A 24,934-nucleotide genomic window follows, 5' to 3' on the forward strand; every position below is an offset into this window, starting at 1 on the left:
AAACCCTCAGAGGTAGTAATCACACCCGTGGGGAGAGGGACATTCTTCTTACCAAACCACATTACTTTTGTTTTGGAGGTGTTCCTAACAAGGTTAAGGGTAGAGAAAGCTTGTTGGACACAAACAAAGCTTTGTTGTAGAGCATTTAACACAAACTCCGGGGAGGGGCCAGCTGAGTATAATACTGTATCATCTGCACACAAATGGATGAGAGAGCTTCCTACTGCCTGAGCTACGTTGTTGATGTAAATTGAGAAGAGCATGGGGCCTTGGGGTACTCCCTTGGTGACAGGCAGTGGCTGAGATAGCAGATTCGACTTTATACACTGCACTCTCCTCAGAGACACCAATACTCCTTAGCCGGCTCACAAGAATGGAATGATCTACCGTATAAAAAGCTTTGGCTAAGTCAATACAAATAGCAGCACAACATTGCTTATAATCAAGGGCAATGGTAACATCATTGAGGACCTTTAAGGTTGCAGTGACACATCCATAACCTGAGCGGAAACCAGATTGCATACCAGATAGAATACTATAGACATCAAGAAAGCCAGTCAGTTGATTATTGACACATTTTTCCAACACTTTTGATAAAAAGGGAAAAATAGAAATAGGTCAGTAAGAATCAGCTTGATCTCCCCCTTTAAATAAAGGACAATCCGTGGCTGCCTTCCAAGCAATGGGAACCTCCCCAGAAAGGAGAGTCAGGTTAAAAAGGTCGGAGATAGACTTGGCGATGATAAGGGCAGCAACATTAAAGAAGAAGGTCTAAACCATCTGACCCAGATGTTTTTTGGGGGTCAAGTTTCAGGAGCTCCTTTAGCACCTTGGACTCAGTGACTGCCTGCAGGGAGAAACTTTGTAGATGGGCAGGGGGAAAAGAGGGAGAACCATTGGGGATAGACGCATTAGAAGGGGTGGGAGATGAGGAAATTTTGGACGGGCAAGGAGGCATGGCGGAGTCAAATAGGACTCCTGACTTAATGAAGTGGTATTCAAAGAGCTCAGCCATGTGCTTCTTGTCAGTAACAACCACATCATCAACATTAAGGGACATGGGCAGCTGTGAGGAGGAGGGTTTATTCTCCAGGTCTTTAATCGTTTTCCAGAACTTCTTGGGATTAGACCCACAGAGAGAGAACTGCTCCTTAAAGTAACTAACCTTGGCCTTCCGGATAGCCTGAGTGCACTTATTTCTCATTTGCCTGAACAAGAGCCAGTCAGCCTGATTAAAAAAATGTAAAAAATGTATTTCACCTTTATTTAACCAGGTAGGCCAGTTGAGAGCAAGTTCTCATTTACAACTGCGACCTGGCCAAGATAAAGCAAAGCAGTGTGACACAAACAACAACACAGAGTTACACATGGAATAAAGAAACGTACAGTCAATAACACAATAGAAAAAGTATATATACAGTGTGATTATAACATGCTGACCAGTCAAGGACACATCGCGTGCGTGAGCGTTGCAAAATGAATTTTGAAATCCATGTTATTCAGTTATTGCACCCACACTGCTCGCGCGCGCCAAAGAGCATCTGCATTGCCAAGGGCTAAAATAGAACTCCTTTCTATTTCTGACGCAGATCGCCCTGCTAGTCCTGCCTCTCCCATCTCCTCATTGGTTACACCCACGTGCTATCTCCTCATTGGTTATACCCACGTGAGTGATTGAAAGACGAACTGTTTTGCCGGTTGTCGTGGTAATACTATGAAAGTGTAGATGCCAATCACCATATAAGTTCAAAGATGAAAAAGCCTGGAAGGAGGAGAGATGACTAGAAATTATTTGGTTGACCATTTTATGTGTGGATTAATTGTCGGAGTACAGGACCTTGTGCATTTCAGGTAAAATAACAAGTCATTGTTTATATCTCAGGACAAATTAGCTAGCAACAGCAAGCTAGCTAAATAGGACAAATTAGCTAGCAAGTGCAGGCTAACTAGCTAAATTGCCATACATGTTTAATGCTTTTCGACCTGTCCCCAAATGAATGTCATTGGTTCAGAGTTTTTAAAAATATTTTAACCTGTGTGTCGTGATCGCATTTTGTGTAGGGGGACAAAATACATTTATGCACGATAGCGCACGATGGCGCACACGCGCAGCCGGTTTGGGTTCCGTGTAACATTGACATTATTGTTAACGGCATTAAAAGTAATGATTACTAAATAGTTATCATGGTAAGAGCAGTTCAAAATAACAAACATTATTTATAATGCTACTATTAATAATAATAGTAATAACAATATGAATAATAATACTTTAATAATAATTATAATGTTTAATTTTAGAAAACACTTTTTAAATCCCATTGTTAATTACCCGATTCCTTTTGAACACTGTTCAGCACGTTTTTCTTATTAGACATATCTCCATCACACCTTAATGTATTAGCTCTCCAGCCTGAACGAATAGCGGGTTGAATAGAATCAAGGTCAGCATACACATAGAGAGAAAAGTGCATAAAAAGGGAATTAGCCTATGTTCCATTTACGCACGCTTAACTCGGGTCGGAATCGACCCCATATTGCTTATTACACCCATCCAAATATTTCAGGTGGCAATATGAAGTGTTGTTTCTATCTGGAGGTCTTTCTCTAACGTCTCTGGCTATGTTGTGCGTCTGTGCCTCTAGTGTGGGAAATACTGCCACCCAGTGACGATTGTATGCAATTGACTGATTTGGAGAGGAGGAGGGACTTCCGCGTTCCATGTGACACCTCTTTGAATATTTTGCGGGAACTTGCAACAACAGCGATACTACAGGCAATATTGCTGCGGAGGTAACGTTACACGTAAAACGATAAAAGTAAGGTTAGAATGGACCCTTCTGAAGTCGAATTCGTTGCCGAGAAGGAGGTAGTGAAGATTATCCCCAATTTCAGTCTTGACAAAATCTACTTGATCGGGGTGAGTTGGTTAATGTCATTAGCATTGCTAACCAGTTTCTTTTTTTTTCTTTCTGTCTTTAAATTATATTTTTAAAGATTTGTAACTTTTTATGGCTGCAGGGGCAGTATTGAGTAGCTTGGATGAAAAGGTGCCCATTGTAAATGGCCAGCTCCTCAGTCTCAGTTGCTAATATATGCATATTATTATTAGTATTGGATAGAAAACAATCTAAAGTTTCTAAAACTGTCAAAATATTGTCTGTGAGTATAACAGAACTGATATTGCAGGCGAAATCCTGAGGAAAATCAAAACAGGAAGTGGCTTCTATTTTGAAAACGCCATGTTCCATAGCCTCCCTTTGCTGGATTTAAAGGGATATGAACCAGATTTATTTTATCGCTTCCTCAAGGTGTCAACAGTCTTCAGATATAGTTTCAGCCTTTTATTTTGAAAAATGAGCCAGAACAATAACATTGCGTCAAGTGGTCACATGAGTTTTGCTCGCGCAACAGAGTTTGGATATGTATTGCTTTTCCCTCTCCTACTGTGAAAGAAGTTTACGGTTGATATATTATCGATTATATATTTTAAAAACAACCTGAGGATTGATTATAAAAAACGTTTGACATGTTTCTGTGGACATTATGGAAACTATTTGGAATTTTCGTCTGCGTTGTCATGACCGCTCTTTCCTGTGGATTTCTGAACATAATGCGACAAACAAACGGAGGTATTTTGGATATAAAAATTATCTTTATGGAACAAAAGGAACATTTGTTGTGTAACTGGGAGTCTCATGAGAGAAAACAACCGAAGATCATCAAAGGTAAACGATTAATTTGACTGCTTTTCTGATTTTTGTGACCAAGCTACTTGATGCTAAGTGTACTTAATGTTTTGTCGTGCGATCAATAAACTTACACAAACGCTTGGATTGATTTCGCTGTAAAGCATAATTTCAAAATCTGACACGACAGGTGGATTAACAAAAGGCTAAACTGTGTTTTCCTATATTGCACTTGTGATTTCATGAATATAAATATTTGTAGTAATATTTATTGTATGTAGCGCTATGCTATTCAGCGGTTGTTGATGACACTTATCCTGTTAGTGGGATTGCAGCCATAACTTAATATGAACCATTTTCCCCAAACTATTTTCAGTCTGAATAGAATACCATACAATCCTTTTAAAATGTAAAAAAATACTAAGAGAATGTAGCAAAACTAACCACAATTAAGACCAAAAATCTGGGGAGGGGGAAAGCCATTTAACTAGTTAGCTACACTCCAGGCTCCCATGTGTTTCCATCAGATCCATGGGGATGGGACATGGCTAACTAGCTAACGTTACTGATATTGTACGTTTGTTTACATTCTGCCAAGTATGACTCAGAAGTGGATTTCTGTCTCCAGGGTGACCTTGGTCTTTTTAACCCAGGGCTACCGGTCGACGTGCCTGTGTGGCTGGCCCTTAATCTGAAGGATAGTGCCACCAGAGTGGATGGATGTAGGTAAGTTAAGGAGACAGATGTCTCCCAGAGGGTTTATCATAGTCATGGTTAAATATCAATATGTATAAATGATGTATGTTAATATATTCTCTACAAAGATGGTACTTCTATTTAAACCATTGTCAGAGTTGAACTTCTTTCCTTTTTCATCTATGTACAGAGAAACTGGAGGAGATAAGAGAGCTAGAGAGGAAGGAAGACACATTCACCCCTGTCCCCAGTCCATACTACATGGAGCTGACCAAGCTGCTACTCAATCAGTCAGTATCATCCTACACTTCCTAACTTTAAGCTTGGATATGTTGTCTTAGTTTGGATACAGCTATTGATTTATAATTTGACTGGAATTGGAAGGTGGCTCCTAATTGTGTGTTTAGTGTGTTGTCATATATCCCTGTTTCTCTGCAGTGCATCTGATAACATTCCCAAAGTGGATGAGATCCGCACACTGGTGAAGGACATCTGGGACACGCGCATCGCCAAGTTCCGCCTCTCCGCTGACAGCTTCATCAGCCAGCAGGAAGCACACGCCTTGGTATCAATCAATCACTGAGGAAGTTCGATTAGAACCAGGTTGTGGCCCTTCATGTGACCGAGCAAAACCGATGAGGGCGGACTGCCTTGCTCAAATCGAACAGTAGGTGGCGCCACCGGGTCATATTGTCAACAAGGCAGCATGATAGACTGTTCAGAAACATAGGCTAGTCTGGAAAGGCAGATAAATTGATACATGGGTTTATATCAAGAGCAAACCGTTTTGCATGTGAAAACAAGAAATTCAAGCAAAACAAACTCACTCAATCCAACTTCATTTCACATACATTTACACAACGGTCCCAACACACACAAGAAAAGACACCTGGCATTAATAAGATGATAGAAGTAAAGCATAGTTAGATGAATGCATCTGTATATGTTGTTAAATGTGTGAACTTTGTGTAGAAACATTATTTGTCCCCTTATTTACATTCTTTTTTTATCTCCCTCTCCATCTTTCCCTCTCCAGCTGGATAACCTAACTCTGATGTAGATTAACATGACACAGTCGTTCCGGCTGGACACTCTCAACTGCATGTATAAACTGCGCTGAAACCTCCAGCTCGGCTCCAGTGGGGGCAAAGCCCAGCACCACTGATCTGTATTTACGGACTAGAACTGGACCTGGGCCGCAGCCTCTCCTCTCCAAAGCAAGATGGAGCAGACTTAGGCCCAGCTATACTAAACATTTGCACCGGCTGCAAAGTAAAATAACGGAATCACGGAATCCAGACATTAAAACAGAATTCAACTAAATTCTAAAATGCATTGAACTTAGTAGGGAATGTTATTGAACATTAATTAGCCCAAGTTTATCATAAGGCATGAACAGAATGCATCAGTGATTTGTATTTCCTGTAACTTTTCTATTAAAAAATGTTTTTTTTTAGTGAAAACCTGAATTTACGGACTAGAACTGGACAAAAACCTGAAAAACAAAAGGAAAATTTGAATAAAATCGAATGGAATCAGGCAAAAAATACACTTCCTGTGACATCGGGTGCTGTAGGTGTCATGGAGGGCAGGTAGTTTGCCCCCTAGTGAGGCGTTGTGCAGACTCTGGAGAGCCTTGCGGTTGAGGGCGGTGCAGTTGCCGTACCAGGTTGTGATACAGCCCGACAGGATGCTCTCCATTGTGCATCTGTAAAAGTTTGTCAGGGTTTTGGGTGACAAGACAGATTTCTTCAGCCTCCTGAGGTTGAAGAGGCACTGTTGCGCCTTCTTCACCAAACTGTCTGTGTGGGTGGACCATTTCTGTCTGTCTGTGTTGTGTACGCCGAGGAACTTATAACTTTCCACTGTCTCCACTGCTGTCCCTTCGATGTGGATAACGGGGTGCTCCCTCTGCTTTTTGCTGAAGTCCACGATCATCTCCTTTGTTTTGTTGACGTTGAGTGAGCGGTTGTTTTCCTGACACCACATTCCGAGTGCACTCACCTCCTCCTTGTAGGCTGTCTCGTTGTTGTTGGTAATCAAGCCCACTACTGTTGTGCCATCTGCAAACTTGATGATTGAGTTGGAGGTGTGCATGGTCACGCAGTCTAAGGGTGAACAAGGAGTACAGGCGGGGGCTGAGAACGCACCCTTGTGGTTTCCAGTTTACATAGAGTCCAGTGAAGTTCCTTTAGGGCTGTCTTGGTGTCTGCTTGAGGGGGAATGTACCCAGCTGTGACTATAATTGATGAGAATTCTCTTGGGGGGTAAAATGGCCGACATTTGATTGTAAGGAATTCTAAGTCAGGTGAGCAGAAGGACTTGAGTTCCTGTGTGTTGTTATGATTACACCATGAGTTGTTAATCATGAAGCATACCCTCCCACCCTTCCTCTTCCCAGAGAGGTGTTTATATCTGTCTGCGTGATGCATGGAGAAGCCCGGTGGTCGGACCGATTCCGACAACATATCCCGAGATAGCCATGTTTCCGTGAAAAAGAGAATGTTTCAATCTCTGATGTCTCTCTGGAAGGCCACCCTTGCTTGAATTTCGTCTACCGTGTCAAGAGACTGGACATTGGCGAGTAGTATACTCGGGAGCGGTGGTCGGTGTGCACGTCTACGGAGACTGACCAGGAGGCTGATCCTTCTGCCCCTTCTGTGGCGCCGTTGTTTTGGGTCGGCTTCTGGGATTAGATCCATTGTCCTGGGTGGTGGTTCAAACAGAGGATCCGCTTTCGGGAAAGTTGAATTCCTGGTCGTAATGTTGACGTCGCTCTCCAATAGTTCTTCCAGGTTGTATGTAATAAGACATATGTCAGAGGAGAAATTGCAAGATTATTTTATAATACTTTTATTACATCAAATGGTTGTTTTATTCAACATAATAGAGTATTTTGTTAACTATTCTTTGTGTGTTCTACTGAGGATGGGCCTCTGGGAGATCACACTGACAGGAGATTTACAATGTCTTTTGGGTGATAAAACCTAAAGAGCATTCCAGAGCATGAGTTACTGTTTCTGTCCTATACCGTACCAGGGAGAGATGGTTCCAGTTTGGAGTCGGAGGGCCAGACACTGGTCTCTATACAGTGAAAACTGTTGACACAGCAGATACTGTCTGCTATGTATAATAGGTATATTTCATACAGATCTGAACCTTGTGACCCATTCCATATATCTGTTGATCGTCATGTAGGTTGAAAGGGATGTATCTTGGCTATAAAAGACCTTTGTACTTTTGTCTCGGGCGCTTTCAACGAATCATCAAAGAGACGGTGATTCGTTGACAAGCCATCGCTATTGCAAAGCTCTCACTATTAAAGATTTGGTTTAAGTATAACTCTGACTTGTGTGATACGTTTGTCTCTCCTCTTTTGATAGTAAAGAAATGAACCACCCAGGAGGTGTGGTAAGACATAAGATATCCTGGGGTAGCAATGTGAGAAAAAATACATAAAAAAACGAAATACTGCATAGTTTCCTAAGAACTCGAAGCGAGGCGACCATCTCTGTCAGCGCCATCTTGCAACTTTGAGGTTTGAGGTGGAGATGAAAGGAATGCAGGTGTGGTGGAGGTGTGTCTAAAGATACTCTGTATTCTACACTGTTTTTTAAAACGTAATTCCCTCATAATTCCACACCCATTATGCATGACAAAACTAATAAGGTAGAGCAACTTGTCGGTTCCAAGTGGAACAACATCTACTTTATTTTTTCAGACAGAAATAATACCATTCTCAATGCACTGTAATTTACAACTCGATAAGAGCTAGGTAAATGAGTAATCTGTTTGGATAATGGGATTGTAATTATAAATGACAATTGTTTAGAATCTCTTACCTTATGATTGCTGGAGACAAAATTAAGTTTATGAAATGCTGGCAGAGATGATATTTGGAGACCCAAGTATAGGCTTCTGTAACCAAGCACAAATGACAATGTAGTGCCAAACCTACCAAGTTGATTTATGATTTCTAGAATGTTGTAATTATAAATTTGTCTAATCTTCAAATATTTCATAGATTGAACATTTGAATATGGCAACATTCAGGATGAATCAAACCACTGTATTTTTTATTCACCAATATATTTAGTGTGTAAAGGCTCTCTTAACATATTTGTTATGATTATTTATGAATACTTTCCTAACCCTAAATAATATACAATATTAGAACAAAAATGTTATTGACAAATTGGGGTTGAAAAAGAGACGAAAATGCGTGTATTGACATGGCTTTCTTTCATTGATCCCTAATATTCTGAACTGTTCTGTCCATACATTCTGTTAAATCTGTCGAAAATTCAAATTAAAGTTGAGCTGACAGCCATTTGCACTGTTTTGCTATGTCTGTAGTCAATAATCTAGCAAGAGGGCAATGTTTTATTAATCTTACCTTTGACTTACCTGGAATTGTTTATTTATGTCTGAGGAAAAAAAACACTTTTCAACCCACATGATCTAGTACACAGCAAAAGTATAATAAAACATACAGATTTTTTTTGTCGGGGGGATAAAGTATTTCTGTCTGTAATAAAGTCCCTTTGTGCTGAAAAAAAAGTGGGTGGGCCTATGCCCTCCAAGGCCCACCCAATGCTGCACCCCTGCCCATTCATGTGAAATCCATAGTAATATTTAGATCCACCTGCTCTAGATAAATTCAGCGATTGCTTTGCCATGTCTGCTATGAAGCAGTCCAGCTGGATACATGTTTTACTAAGGACTGCTCCATTGACATGACGCAGTCAGTAAGTAAAAGTAAAGATAACTAAATAGAAAATGACTCAAGAAAAGTGAGTCACCTAGTAAAATACTACTTCAGTAAAAGTCTAAATGTATTTGGTTTTAAATATACTTAAGTATCAAAAGTAAATGTAATTGCTAAAACATACTTAAGTATTGAAAGTAAAAGTATAAATCATTTCAAATTCCCTATATTAAACAAACCAGATGGCACGATTTGTTTTGATTTATTTACGGATAACCAGGAGTACACTCCAACACAGACATAATTTACAAACAAAGCATTTGTGTTTAGTGACTCTGCCAGTTCAGAGGCAGTAGGGATGTCCAGGGATGTTCTCTTGATAAGTGCATGAACTGGACCATTTTCCTGTCATACTAGCCATTCAAAATGTAACGAGTACTTTTGAGTTTCAGGGAAAGTGTGTAGAGTAAAAAGTACATTATTTTATTTAGGAATGTAGTGAAGTAAGTTTTTGACAAGTTGTCAAAAATATAAATAGTAAAGTAAAGTACAGATACCCCCAAAACATATTTAAGTAGTACTTTAAAGTATTTTTACTTAAAGTACTTTACACCATTGGTCGCAGTGAAGTGATATAAATCGATGTGATGATGCAGCCGACCACCAGAGGGAGGTCTGTCTCCTGACTTATAAAACGGAGGGAAATCAATAAAATAAGTCATTGTTGGGAAATTATGATTAAATGACTGAACAAATCATTTTAAATAGAACTGTAACTAAGTAAAACTTAAACTCTGTTTTGTTATATCTGATTAACAATATGAGTTCATAAGAAGGGATTGTGAGACATGGACAAGGAGTAATTAAAGTTAATGAACACCATTCCAACTAGGAAGAAAATAATGGGTTGTGGATTAAGTAAACAGATAAGGTATTTAACCTATGGTTGAACCGACGAAACTGAGCTCTGGGGTTTTTAGATAAGGAAGTGAGTGCATTCCTAGGTTTTCTGTTAATTAGAACTGTCAGCTAAGTGGTGATTGATAATGTTGGGGGGGTCAAAAGTTAATTCAGTTATGTTGTGTGACCTGTGTGTGTGTTAGTAAGTTAGAATGAACTATTAACCTCACTTTGTCCCGGTCGAGAGGAGGGGATTCTGTTAAGCAATGAAATGATGTCATGTTATTGTAGATAAACTGTTGCTCATGGTAAAGTGGCAGCGCGCTCCGAGAATAAATTCTGTTACCTATTATTGAAATGGCTGGTCTCGGTCTATTTTATGCAAACAAGAATCTTACAAATTCTCATAAAATAGATGAAGGGTTTTCAATTAATGAAAACACATTGGCATGATTAAATGACAGTATCAGTAATGTAAACATATACACATTTTTTGAAGTAATTCTAATGCCTGATTTCAGGGACTGTCAGTTTAAGAGGTACACCAATTTAAAGGAATAGCTTTAGATAAATTAAAATCCTATTGAATGAAAACTCCACGAGAAAATCTGTTGGCCAGCAAGTGGGAGGGTTTTTGAGCATACAGTGCCTTGCGAAAGTATTCGCCCCCCTTGAACTTTGCAACCTTTTGCCACATTTCAGGCTTCAAACATAAAGATATAAAACTGTATTTTTTTGTGAAGAATCAACAACAAGTGGGACACAATCATGAAGTGGAACGACATTTATTGGATATTTCAAACTTTTTTAACAAATCAAAAACTGAAAAATTGGGCGTGCAAAATTATTCAGCCCCTTTACTTTCAGTGCAGCAAACTCTCTCCAGAAGTTCAGTGAGGATCTCTGAATGATCCAATGTTGACCTAAATGACTAATGATGATAAATACAATCCACCTGTGTTAATCAAGTCTCCGTATAAATGCACCTGCACTGTGATAGTCTCAGAGGTCCGTTAAAAGCTCAGCGAGCATCATGAAGAACAAGGAACACACCAGGCAGGTCCGAGATACTGTTTAAAGCCGGATTTGGATACAAAAAGATTTCCCAAGCTTTAAACATCCCAAGGAGCACTGTGCAAGCGATAATATTGAAATGGAAGGAGTATCAGACCACTGCAAATCTACCAAGACCTGGCTGTCCCTCTAAACTTTCAGCTCATACAAGGAGAAGACTGATCAGAGATGCAGCCAAGAGGCCCATGATCACTCTGGATGAACTGCAGAGATCTACAGCTGAGGTGGGAGACTCTGTCCATAGGACAACAATCAGTCGTATATTGCACAAATCTGGCCTTTATGGAAGTGGCAAGAAGAAAGCCATTTCTTAAAGATATCCATAAAAAGTGTTGTTTAAAGTTTGCCACAAGCCACCTGGGAGACACACCAAACATGTGGAAGAAGGTGCTCTGGTCAGATGAAACCAAAATTGAACTTTTTGGCAACAATGCAAAACGTTATGTTTGGAGTTAAAGCAACACAGCTCATCACAATGAACACACCATCCCCACTGTCAAACTTGGTGGTGGCAGCATCATGGTTTGGGCCTGCTTTTCTTCAGCAGGGACAGGGAAGATGGTTAAAATTGATGGGAAGATGGATGGAGCCAAATTTATTCACAGTTCATTCATGATTGTCCATAATCATAGTAGCATCCACATGAATGTAGAAATGTTCAGAATCATATTCTATTCTTATTTACAATGAAAGTGACTCCAAAATGACACACTATTATTTACCATTCATTTCTATTAGGCACAACATAATACGAAACACAACCAAAACAAACTGCAAATGCAGCCAACAAGTTTGTAGAGTCACAAGCTTGATGTAGTCATTGTGTGCTAGGAATATGGGACCAAATACTAAACTTGATGAAATTGAATACACCGTAAGTGAATTTCTCAGAATACTTATGACACCTTCAAATGGGGGGACTAGATACATAAAGTGCTTTAATATCTAAACGGTAAAACACATATGTATGAAAATACCCTCAAATAAAAGGCGTCATTCTGTACTGTCACCTTGATCTAAAATCCAAAATGCTGGAGTATACAACCAAATGAAAAGTTTTAGCTTCAATCTATGTCCAAATAACTATGCACAGAACTTTGCCTCAGCGTATGCATTCTTCATAAAATGTCTAGTGTTGCAGTGTTGTCAGTGTAAACTGACATGATTTCATGTAATAATGTCCTCACAAGAATATGGTTTGCTGCAGGAGAATTACAGCCCTAGATAGCGCTAGTAAGAACAACACACCTGTCACACTACAGCTAACTAGTATGAGTCTTCCTCCCTGGTAAGACCATAGAATAGAATCATACAGGTTTTATTATTAACAATGTTGTGTAGCCTTTCTATTTACTGACAGAATAGAAGTTACACCTCAGGAAGTGTTTTCCATGTGGGAGTGGTCAACCCTGCCGCATGTTGCACAGTTCCTAAGAAACGATTATAGGAGTGGTCAACCCTGCCGCATGTTGCACAGTTCCTAAGAAACGATTATAGGAGTGGTCAACCCTGCTACATGTTGCACAGTTCCTAAGAAATGATTATAGGAGTGGTTTCTTGCTGATTTTGCATTTTACTGGTAGGTATCTATTTACTGTAGATGAGAAGTTACACCTCAGGAAGTGTTTTCATGGGTAGCCCTGCCGCATGTTGCACAGTTCCTAAGAAACGATAGGGTGGAGAATTAGATCTCAGCATACTTGAGAAATGTCCTCCACCCACACAAAAGTCCTTCCTCTTCCATCTCTGGTTAACCCATGCCATGACTACTGTTGTTCTGGTTGAATTAATCCTATTAAATATGAATTAATGTACAATATATCTTGTCACATTATAGCCTATATAGGGGTTAATATTTAAGTGCGTAGCCTGAATGGTCCCAGAAGCATAGCAATGACTATGGATCTGGGACCATCCCGGACGAGACCATTGTGGCTACGCTTCCGGGGCCATTCTGGCTACGCTTCCGGGCCATTCTGGCTACGCTTCCGGGCCATTCTGGCTATGCTTCCGGGCCATTATGGCTATGCTTCTTGGACCATTATGGCTATATGTGATAACCTCCCCTCCTGCAATGCTTTATTATAAAGGTCATATTACTTCACCCTTCCCCCTCGCGGTGAATCAGACCCAAGTTTTCAGGGCAGAGCCCTGAATGTTCTGAAACTCTGATGACGTTTCTGTTCAGGAAGTATAGTATGGTTCTTTAGCAACACAACCCACGCGTGTCAACTATGGGACAAAACAGATGGGACTGGAGATCCCCTAATGGAGGAGCGTATTTTCTCTAGCTTGAGATGTTGCATAACTTCCTTCCTTCTTCCTAAAAGTAAGAGAAAACCAATCCTTCCACTTAAATAGTATGCCAGCATGTTGCCCACAGAACTGTTTAAAGGGGCCTCCTGTGATACCATTCCATAGAACTGTTTAGAGGGGCCTCCTGTGATACCATTCCATAGAACTGTTTAGAGGGGCCTCCTGTGATACCATTCCATAGAACTGTTTAGAGGGGCCTCCTGGGATACCATTCCATAGAACTGTTTAGAGGGACCTCCTGTGATACCATTCCATAGAACTGTTTAGAGGGGCCTCCTGTGATACCATTCCATAGAGCTGTTTAGAGGGGCCTTCTGTGATACCATTCCATATAACTTTTTAGAGGGGCCTCCTGTGATACCATTCCATAGAACTGTTTAGAGGGACCTCCTGTGGTGCCACTCCCAATAATGCAGTAATCTCTCCAGTATCTTAGAAAACATCAACAATTGATATCCAGAAATATGTCAATTTCAGGCATGTCCAAAACATGTGTAATAAAGTAGCAGGAGCCTGCTTACATCGGTCACAAATGGGATCTATTTCTGGTCTAATCTTGGATAATTTTGACCAATGGGGCTGGCTAAGATTGTTGACAACATGTAAACTATTCTTCATCTCCAATGTTTATTGAAAACATAAATACATTTACACAATGAGCACTTGTTGTCTCTCAAATACATGGTTACAGTTGTTGGTTAGCTAGCTAGCAAATGTTTTGGCATATTAGCATAGATGTGGCAACAGTCAAAACACCTAAAAAAAACAAGACATGGTATCAAGAGCAAGTTAAAACTAGTTGAAACGAGACACCTACGATTCCCCACAAGGCAGCTTCTTGTCATTGTTGCGAACAATCAGGCAACAACACATGGACTTCTGCCCCATTGAAGCGTGCACATCGTTTTCGGGACATTGTCAGCTAACCTTATATTGACACAGGGCTAGACCCAGATGCAGACACAGGAGGCAGATGGTTTGAGTCTCTGATGTTTATTGAAATAAAAGGGGCAGGCAATAGGCAAGCCAGGGACAAGCAGAAGTTCATAAACCAGGTTAGAGTCTGAAAGTTACAGTGGGGGCAGGCAGGCTCGAGGTCAAGGCAGGGTGAACTGTCAGGCAGGCGGGCTCAGTGTCAGGGAACCGGGAGGGCTAGAAAAACAGAGACTAGGAAAACAGTAGCACGGAAAAACATGCTGGTAAGCTTGACAAGACAAGACAAACTGGCAACAGACAAACAGAGAACACAGGTATAAATACACTGGGGATAATGAGGAAGATGGGCAACACCTGGAGAGGGGTGGAGACAAGCACAAAGACAGGTGAAACAGATCAGGGCGTGCCAAACCTGGCTATAGAGATATCTGTAGGCCTACACTACTGCCTCATTAAAACTAAATGTATTCATTAAAATAACCAGTCACACATTACTGTAATTCTTTCCACAAATGCATGTACTACAGTTACAGTGCCTTGCGAAAGTATTCGGCCCCCTTGAACTTTGCGACCTTTTGCCACATTTCAGGCTTCAAACATAAAGATATAAAACTGTATTTTTTTTTGTGAAGAATCAACAACAAGTGGGACACAATCATGAAGTGGAACGACATTTATTGGATATTTCAAACTTTTTTAACAAATCAAAAATGGAAAAATTGGGCGTGCAAAATTATTCAGCCCCTTTACTTTCAGTGCAGCAAACTCTCTCCAGAAGTTCAGTGAGGATCTCTGAATGATCCAATGTTGACCTAAATGACTAATGATGATAAATACAATCCACCTGTGTGTAATCAAGTCTCCGTATAAATGCACCTGCACTGTGATAGTCTCAGAGGTCCGTTAAAAGCGCAGAGAGCATCATGAAGAACAAGGAACACACCAGGCAGGTCCGAGATACTGTTGTGAAGAAGTTTAAAGCCGGATTTGAATACAAAAAGATTTCCCAAGCTTTAAACATCCCAAGGAGCACTGTGCAAGCGATAATATTGAAATTGAAGGAGTATCAGACCACTGCAAATCTACCAAGACCTGGCTGTCCCTCTAAACTTTCAGCTCATACAAAGAGAAGACTGATCAGAGATGCAGCCAAGAGGCCCATGATCACTCTGGATGAACTGCAGAGATCTACAGCTGAGGTGGGAGACTCTGTCCATAGGACAACAATCAGTCGTATATTGCACAAATCTGGCCTTTATGGAAGAGTGGCAAGAAGAAAGCCATTTCTTAAAGATATCCATAAAAAGTGTCGTTTAAAGTTTGCCACAAGCCACCTGGGAGACACACCAAACATGTGGAAGAAGGTGCTCTGGTCAGATGAAACCAAAATTGAACTTTTTGGCAACAATGCAAAACGTTATGTTTGGTGTAAAAGCAACACAGCTGAACACACCATCCCCACTGTCAAACATGGTGGTGGCAGCATCATGGTTTGGGCCTGCTTTTCTTCAGCAGGGACAGGGAAGATGGTTAAAATTGATGGGAAGATGGATGGAGCCAAATACAGGACCATTCTGGAAGAAAACCTGATGGAGTCTGCAAAAGACCTGAGACTGGGACGGAGATTTGTCTTCCAACAAGACAATGATCCAAAACATAAAGCAAAATCTACAATGGAATGGTTCAAAAATAAACATATCCAGGTGTTAGAATGGCCAAGTCAAAGTCCAGACCTGAATCCAATCGAGAATCTGTGGAAAGAACTGAAAACTGCTGTTCACAAATGCTCTCCATCCAACCTCACTGAGCTCGAGCTGTTTTGCAAGGAGGAATGGGAATGTCAGTCTCTCGATGTGCAAAACTGATAGAGACATACCCCAAGCGACTTACAGCTGTAATCGCAGCAAAAGGTGGCGCTACAAAGTATTAACTTAAGGGGGCTGAATAATTTTGCACGCCCAATTTTTCAGTTTTTGATTTGTTAAAAAAGTTTGAAATATCCAATAAATGTTGTTCCACTTCATGATTGTGTCCCACTTGTTGTTGATTCTTCACAAAAAAATACAGTTTTATATCTTTATGTTTGAAGCCTGAAATGTGGCTTCTGTTTATTTAGTAATACAGGAAATTACCACGACAGATGACTGCAGGGAAGGCTATACAGTATGCCTCTCCCTCTCAGATGCTTCCCTCCACCTATTACAAAAGGAGCACAATATGTAGATAACTTCGTTCTTCAGAGGTATAAGAGGCCACATCCTATTCTGGGCTTCATAAAGAGGAACCTTCAACAGCTCACATACAGAGCTTCTGCCTCAAAGGAACACTCATTGAAGCATAAATAAAAAAGGAATATAAAGACAGGGGAGTGATCAGCAGACGAATAGTGGGTAAGACTTTTGATTGTATATTTACGTATTTGTCTAAATTGACAGGATTGACTATCAGAAACAGGGAATATAGGCCTATATGACAACTTAGCAAAGTATTTTTGTTATGTAATTCTATTGACACTAAAGGACTAGGGTGGGGATTCAGTACAAGACTCGAGTGTAAATTGCCTTTAAATTACCTTTACTGTAAATGATCAACTCAACTACCTTGCTATGCAATTGGGAAAATGCAATGTTAATAAAATGTTAGTGTTATTACAGCGGCATAAGTGTTAACAGTAATATTAACAAAACTAAATATAAGACTAAGTATCTACGGGAATATCTAAACACGGCCTTGTTGAATCGACTACAGCCAAGGTACCAGTAGGTGGAAAATAATGTTAATTTGTATTTGATGAAAATATCCCTTTGAAGTTGGTATGATGTGTATGTTTGAAACTTATTTGTATTTGAGCTCAAGCAGTAGAAAATGTTAAGTGCCGGTACTCAGCTCTGGTGAGCTCCTACACAAGTCAAGCACTGTGAATTTTGACAGTGGAACTACATTTTACATTTTGGATATACAGTGCCTCTAGAAAGTCTACAACCCCCTTGCATTTATTCAAATTTGATTGCGTTACAAAGTGGGATTAAAATGATTTGATTGCCATTTTTTTGTCAATGAGCTACACTAAATATTCTGTAAAGACAAAGTGGAAAAAATTCTAACATTTTTTGAAGATTCATGAAAATGTTATAACTAAAATATAGTAGTTTCATAAGAGGGGCTAGATACATAAAATGCTTTTATTTCGAAATGGAAAAACAGATACAGTGCATTCAGAAAGTATTCAGACCCCTTGACTTTTCCACATTTTGTTACATTTAAAAATAAATAAATAAATAAATAACGAAAATATAACATTTACATATGTACTCAGACCGTTTACTCAGTACTTTGTTAAACCGCCGCCTCAAGTCTTCTTGAGTATGACGCTACAAGCTTGGCACACCTGTATTTGGGGAGTTTCTCCCATTCTTCTCTGCAGATCCTCTCAAGTTCCGTCGGGTGTTTTCTTGGGGCTGACTCACCGCGAGGGGGAAGGGTGAAGTAATATGACCTTTATAATAAAGCATTGCAGGAGGGGAGGTTATCACATATAGCCTTAATGGTCCAAGAAGCATAGCCATAATGGCCCGGAAGCGTAGCCAGAATGGCCCGGAAGCGTAGCCATAATGGCCCGGAAGCGTAGCCAGAATGGCCCGGAAGCATAGCCAGAATGGCCCGGAAGCATAGCCATAATGGCCCGGAAGCGTAGCCAGAATGGCCCGGAAGCGTAGCCAGAATGGCCCCGGAAGCATAGCCACAATGGTCTCGTCCGGGATGGTCCCGGATGCATAGTCATTGCTATGCTTCTGGGACCATTCAGGCTACGCACTTAAATATTAACCCCTATATAGGCTATAATGTGACAAGATATATCGGGTGTTTTCTTGCGAACATATCCGAAAAGGAAGATGGGTCTCTAATGAAAGATTCAGCATGGTGGAGGAATGTTGGTGACCTGCAACACAACACAAGTCCCACAGGGAAACTACTGGGGTAGATTGCTGAGAACATCAACAGATATGTATTTTTAGATAGGCCTAATCTCATCTCCGTCTTTAGAGGCATTAGGAAAAACCTTCATCTGAATCATTTTGTTTCACTAAGAAACAAGGAAATAGTGAATGCGTTTATCGATATCTTCATCAAATGTAGTATGCTATTCTAAGCTCTAGTATATTCTCTATCAACATTCAAGTATCAATGAAGCATGGTTGGATTTATAAAATGTCAATAGCCAGTAATGAAATGAGAATCCATTCTCGGTAACAGGACAGTGCAAAAAAATATTACTATTTACAATTATTTAGCAAATTAAGAAGAAGATTTATGAAAAGGAGATGTATTGCACATATCATTTGATTTGAAATAGATCCTTTCCTCCTCTGAGTCTTGTGCTTTTATACAGTAGGTCTGTCTGAGACATCATGGAGGGTAACAACAGACAACAGAGAGAAAGATCAGAAGAAAGATCCCCAGAGATGTCTCCTATGACGGTTCCGGTAACCCAGCCACGCTCCTCAATGTTCTCCTGCTGTTTGGGGATGGCATCTGATGAACCTGTAGGCGTCCCAGCTAGTAATGTAACACAAGGTTAGAAGAGAATGGTTTATCACTACACATTCAATCTAACTAACTCTACCTCTTTCCCAAAATGCTCTGTCTCTGAATAGCCTGTTTCTCCCCTCAGGCTCTATTATGAAGCAGCCCACCAGACAGTCTTATGTCAACAACCCAGACACCAGCGAACGCATACTACGGTAGGGAGAAAATGACTCATGAAGGATGTTTTGGAGGAAAACATATGGGTGATGGGGGGGGCACAGTCCTCTCAAAGTACGTTTTCCTATTACTGGTAGCTATGTTATAACTTGTTATAACTTTTTTTTTTAAACCATGATTTATTTCCGTTTTGTTCTGCAGATTGGAGAATACTGAGCTGCAAATGTTTCCCACTGGTGCCAAGAGGTCGAACAACACCCCACAACCAGGGCAGCCAGAGCCTTCTAATAAGATGAAGAATAAAAGAGGGGACCAAGATGGAAGGAACGAGCTCAACCAGGGGTCCAGTCAGGTGAGCCAACAACAGTGTCATTGTAATAGAAAAACATCAGGGATCAAATATATGAAATACAGTGAGAGGTCAATGATCTTCAGAGTTTAAATCGGTCCTCTCCAAGGGATACTGCAAATTTCTAACAGTGACCTTTTGTAAGGTACTGGGTGTCGTGAGTGTGAAGTCGGAGGAAAACAGAGAGTTCAATATAGTGCTCTTTTAATGCACACACGGTGAACCACGGCCACCCCACTAAACACTGGGTGCTCACAACAAAATGCCCCAGACACGGGGAACCACGGCCACCCCACTAAACACTGGGTGCTCACAACAAAATGCCCCAGACACAGGGAACCACGGACACCCCACTAAACACTGGGTGCTCAAAACAAAATGCCCCAGACACGGTGAACCACGGCCACCCCACTAAACACTGGGTGCTCAAAACAAAATGCCCCAGACACGGTGAACCACGGCCACCCCACTAAACACTGGGTGCTCAAAACAAAATGCCCCAGACACGGTGAACCACGGACACCCCACTAAACACTGGGTGCTCAAAACAAAATGCCCCAGACACGGTGAACCACGGCCACCCCACTAAACACTGGGTGCTCACCACAAAATGCCCCAGACACGGTGAACCGCGGCCACCCCACTAAACACTGGGTGCTCAAAACAAAATGTCCCAGACACGGGGAACCACGGCCACCCCACTAAACACTGGGTGCTCACAACAAAATGCCCCAGACACGGTGAACCACGGCCACCCCACTAAACACTGGGTGCTCAAAACAAAATGCCCCAGACACGGTGAACCACGGCCACCCCACTAAACACTGGGTGCTCAAAACAAAATGCCCCAGACACGGTGAACCACGGCCACCCCACTAAACACTGGGTGCTCAAAACAAAATGCCCCAGACACGGTGAACCACGGCCACCCCACTAAACACTGGGTGCTCACAACAAAATGCCCCAGACACGGTGAACCACGGCCACCCCACTAAACACTGGGTGCTCACAACAAAATGCCCCAGACACGGTGAACCACGGCCACCCCACTAAACACTGGGTGCTCACAACAAAATGCCCCAGACACGGTGAACTACGGCCACCCCACTAAACACTGGGTGCTCAAAACAAAATGCCCCAGACACGGGGAACCACGGCCACCCCACTAAACACTGGGTGCTCAAAACAAAATGCCCCAGACACGGTGAACCACGGCCACCCCACTAAACACTGGGTGCTTAAAACAAAATGCCCTAGACACGGGGAACCACGGCCACCCCACTAAACACTGGGTGCTCACAACAAAATGCCCCAGACACGGTGAACCACGGCCACCCCACTAAACACTGGGTGCTCAAAACAAAATGCCCCAGACACGGTGAACCACGGCCACCCCACTAAACACTGGGTGCTCACAACAAAATGCCCCAGACACGGTGAACCACGGCCACCCCACTAAACACTTAGTGCTCAAAACAAAATGCCCCAGACACGGTGAACCACGGCCACCCCACTAAACACTGGGTGCTCACAACAAAATGCCCCAGACACGGTGAACCACGGCCACCCCACTAAACACTGGGTGCTCACAACAAAATGTCCCAGACACGGTGAACCACGGCCACCCCACTAAACACTGGGTGCTCACAACAAAATGCCCCAGACACGGTGAACCACGGCCACCCCACTAAACACTGGGTGCTCACAACAAAATGCCCCAGACACGGTGAACCACGGCCACCCCACTAAACACTGGGTGCTCAAAACAAAATGCCCCAGACACAGTGAACCACGGCCACCCCACTAAACACTGGGTGCTCACAACAAAATGCCCCAGACACGGTGAACCACGGCCACCCCACTAAACACTGGGTGCTCACAACAAAATGCCCCAGACACGGTGAACCACGGCCACCCCACTAAACACTGGGTGCTCACAACAAAATGCCCCAGACACGGGGAACGAAACAGTCCAGCACTATATACGAACATAAACCAACACGTTCGTCTGTAACAAACACCAGGGTTACAATAATCAATCCCGCACAAAGAAACGGGCGGGCCGGCTGACTAATAAAGCCCAACTAATTACAACAAACTCAAAACAGGTGTAATCAATAAACACATAAGGAGGGGGAGGAAAGAATCAGTGGCAGCTAGTAGACCGGCGACGACGACCGCCGAGCGCCACCCGAACGGGAAGGGGAGCCACCTTCGGTCAGAGTCGTGACACCTTTAACCAAAAGTATTATCATTTTTTAACCTTACATGGTTTGTTTTTGTTGTTTCTCCTGACAAACCCAGAAGCAGAACCAGGATCAAAAGATCAAGTTTCTGATCAATGTGCCCATGTGGGTCCCACTACCTGACAACAACCGACCACTGGACCACATCCAGTCACAGGTTCAAAGGTTACTGAAGTTGATGGAGGATACAGGATTTAAGGAGGAAGATGAGGAGCACCTGAAAGATGTGGCCATCATCATTGGCCTCAATGGCAAAGATTCTCCTGAGCTCAGGAGACAGCTGACAATGCTGATGAACATGAAGGAGAATACGGTATTGAAGTTTAAAAAGATTTCATTTACCTGGGGACCCAATGGTGACATTAAATATGTAGACAGTAGAAATAAAATAAAAGGTATACCATATACGGATATCAGAGAAAATCTAAAAGATCATGAAGAAACTAAACAGCTTGTTAGAGAGTTGAGAGGAGAGGATCCTGACGCTCTGATCTATTTCAGTTTTATTGACGCTGATACTGTAAGCTTTAACCAAGTGTACAGCTCTTATTTAGAGATAGTCAGAAAGCACTCTAACACTCACTCTGGCATCCCCCCAACGGTGATGTCAACAGGCTATGAGTTTCCGGACGGGGCTTTTAAGAGGTCAAGCCAGGTTGACAGAGCGATTCGAGTTGAGACAGCAAAACACTTTTCTCTAGGCACATACTATCCAGAGCCCAACTTCTGTGTATTACTCCTAAACAGGGAGGACACACTAACAGAGAGCTTTCTTGGAAAAGACAAAACAATGGAGTCGCCAAAAATTATCAAAAAAGTTAAGGAGCGTGAACAATTCACAGCAGTCTTTACCGCTGACAATCCCATAATTACCTCTGTTCCAGCAAGGTGTAAAATAAATAAGGATGGCCTGACAACTGCTCAATCACATTTTAATCCTAGAGTTTGGGCAACAAGTGCATACATCCATGGTGAGATAAAGAGTGAACTAATGGGCCAAGGAAGTTTTGGTAAAACAAGACGATTATTGATGGAACTGTTGACTTGTCCAGATGAGGAATTTGAGGACAAGTGTAAAAAACTTCCTGTGGTAAATAATGATGCATTTCTGAGCCTGTGTAAGGCAGCTGGTGAGGTCCGAGAATACAGAAAGAAAGTGAGGGGGTATGAGAACCAACAGGATAAGAGGAGTCCGGCAGAGAGCAGAGCAAAGCAACCAGAGATGTAACGCATACCAATTCATGGCACTTCTAAAGCCTAGACTTATGTTGACATAAAAATCTGTAGCCTTACTTTTGTTACGACTTTTATTTTGCCAAAATGTATTGAGACACTGTTTGTAGCCTGGGGACTTTTATTTTGAAAGCGATAATATTCCCAGAGGCACCTTTGAGAGAGTGTGGAGAAAAAGACAGAGTGGATGTTAATGACTGCGTGGCTGTATGTCTTGGTCCAGAGAAATTCAACTACACGTAACAGTTTTCCATTGTAGCCCGTGTGTTATTTTTATTGCCAATCCACAAGTCCTCTGTTGGAGGTAGTGTTTAATACCTACAAGTAGAAATAAGAGTTATTCCACAAGTCCTCTGTTGGAGGTAATGTTTAATACCTACAAGTAGAAATAAGAGTTATACAAATCTATCCAATCCAGAATAAGAATGTCATTTCCAAACAAGACATAAACTCAAATGTTGCTAAATGACCTGGATGAATCTCTAGTCGTACACAACTATGGGTGTAACCATTTGTGCCAGAATACTCACCAGACATCAGCTTTAATGGTGTAGAGGTGAGGAGTGAAATACAGTATAAAACAATTAGGAATTGACGGGTATAATAAGTTATTCATGAAACAAAGGTTAAATCACTTACAGTTACAATAAGTGCCATGGAATTTTAATGACCACAGTCAGGACATCTGTTTAATGTCCCATCTGAAAGGCTGCACCTAACGCAGGGCAATGTCCCTGTCACTGCCCCTGGGCATTGGGAACTCCTTAGACCAGAGGGAAGAGTGCCCCCTACTGGCCCTCCAACACCACTTCCAGCCTACTGTATACATATTTGTTGTGTCCTATATAATTGCTCCATTCAACACATAGCACTAAAGAGCTGCGCTACAGTGTGATTGAAATGTACATTTGTAATTGAGTCGATATATGCAGCCTTTACCGTGAACGCAGTCTCCACAAACATGGGAACATGGCTGTTAAGTTGAAATGGCTGTTTTCCATTTGAACATGCATGTAGGGTAGATAGGGTTTGATGGAGGAGTAGAGAAACTTGTCTGACTGTGACTGCATGACTGCTCTTCAGGCTGTGATGAGATTCATATGTACTTTATCACTGGATACTTTGTTGTGAACCTTTTGATTTGAATCATAAGTAATATTAATAAAGAGTTGTTGATATAGTACAGTGATATATAGCATGAATGGAAAACACCTTTTAGGTTGAACTATTCATAATGCCAGGCCAGAACTAACCATTTAGAAAACTATAGAAAGATATGCTGTGTAATGGTTAAGTACTGGAACAATATGTACCTACACTGTCATTTTATAACCAACCATTATAACCTATCATTATAACCATCACATGTATGTTCTATCATTATAACCATCACATGCATGTTCTAACTATCATTATAACCATCACATGTATGTTCTATCATTATAACCATCACATGTATGTTCTATCATTATAACCATCACATGTATGTTCCTACTATCATTATAACCATCACATGTATGTTCTATCATTATAACCATCACATGTATGTTCTATCATTATAACCATCACATGTATGTTCCTACTATCATTATAACCATCACATGTATGTTCTATCATTATAACCATCACATGTATGTTCTATCATTATAACCTATCATTATAACCATCACATGTATGTTCTAACTATCATTATAACCATCACATGTATGTTCTAACTATCATTATAACCATCACATGTATGTTCTAACTATCATTATAACCATCACATGTATGTTATATCATTATAACCATCACATGTATGTTCTATCATTATAACCATCACATATTATGATCAGTAATCACATGATTTGATGATTTCACTATATGTGTCTGTCAGTTTTTGCCTGCCTCATAATAAACAGATGGTAAATCCAATGTAGTAGAAACACTTAATTGATAACCCCCATCTCTTATCAGATGCACTCTCACTCTCACTGTTAAACAAACATCAATGTTCGAATTTGACTCAGACACTGAAAATAGATGGTGAACCTGCAGGAAGTACAAGTACATTCAAGTAAGTTCAAGTACATTCAAGTAAGTTCAA

At 41.2% G+C, this 24,934-nt stretch overlaps 2 protein-coding genes across 3 annotated transcripts; both read left to right on the forward strand.

Annotated features, from left to right (window-relative positions):
* Positions 1-3,363: 3,363 nt before the first annotated feature.
* On the forward strand, positions 3,364-9,338 carry LOC139412203 (DNA replication complex GINS protein PSF2-like). 2 transcript variants are annotated; one of them, XR_011634673.1, is made up of 5 exons: positions 3,364-3,725; positions 4,315-4,412; positions 4,573-4,672; positions 4,821-5,049; positions 5,419-9,338. XR_011634673.1 is itself a non-coding variant. In XM_071159020.1 (5 exons), exons 2-5 carry the CDS (start codon positions 4,403-4,405, stop codon positions 5,440-5,442), a joined length of 261 nt encoding a protein of 86 aa, XP_071015121.1. In that variant the 5' UTR covers positions 3,393-3,725; positions 4,315-4,402; the 3' UTR covers positions 5,443-7,724. The 2 variants fall into 2 exon arrangements, 1 of the variants encoding a protein (XP_071015121.1); XM_071159020.1 differs by having other exon boundaries at positions 3,393-3,725; positions 4,821-4,947; positions 5,419-7,724.
* A 7,210-nt stretch (positions 9,339-16,548) lies between these two features.
* On the forward strand, positions 16,549-24,762 carry LOC139412204 (uncharacterized). Its single transcript, XM_071159021.1, has 5 exons — positions 16,549-16,706; positions 18,707-18,891; positions 18,989-19,058; positions 19,222-19,372; positions 21,674-24,762. Exons 2-5 carry the CDS (start codon positions 18,726-18,728, stop codon positions 22,841-22,843), a joined length of 1,557 nt encoding a protein of 518 aa, XP_071015122.1. The 5' UTR covers positions 16,549-16,706; positions 18,707-18,725; the 3' UTR covers positions 22,844-24,762.
* Positions 24,763-24,934: the final 172 nt, after the last annotated feature.

Source organism: Oncorhynchus clarkii, chromosome 6 (assembly GCF_045791955.1).
Source record: "Oncorhynchus clarkii lewisi isolate Uvic-CL-2024 chromosome 6, UVic_Ocla_1.0, whole genome shotgun sequence".
Classification (NCBI taxonomy): Eukaryota; Metazoa; Chordata; class Actinopteri; order Salmoniformes; family Salmonidae; genus Oncorhynchus; species Oncorhynchus clarkii.

Coding starts and splice junctions, on each gene's coding strand:
- LOC139412203 (XM_071159020.1), top strand. Junction 4,673..4,820: donor ACCAAGCTGCTACTCAATCA/GTCAGTATCATC, acceptor GTTTCTCTGCAG/TGCATCTGATAACATTCCCA. Junction 4,948..5,418: donor AGCAGGAAGCACACGCCTTG/GTATCAATCAAT, acceptor TTCCCTCTCCAG/CTGGATAACCTAACTCTGAT.
- LOC139412204 (XM_071159021.1), top strand. CDS start 18,726: ATGGAGGGTAACAACAGACAACAGAGAGAAAGATCAGAAGAAAGATCC. Junction 18,892..18,988: donor AGCTAGTAATGTAACACAAG/GTTAGAAGAGAA, acceptor TTCTCCCCTCAG/GCTCTATTATGAAGCAGCCC. Junction 19,059..19,221: donor ACCAGCGAACGCATACTACG/GTAGGGAGAAAA, acceptor TTTGTTCTGCAG/ATTGGAGAATACTGAGCTGC.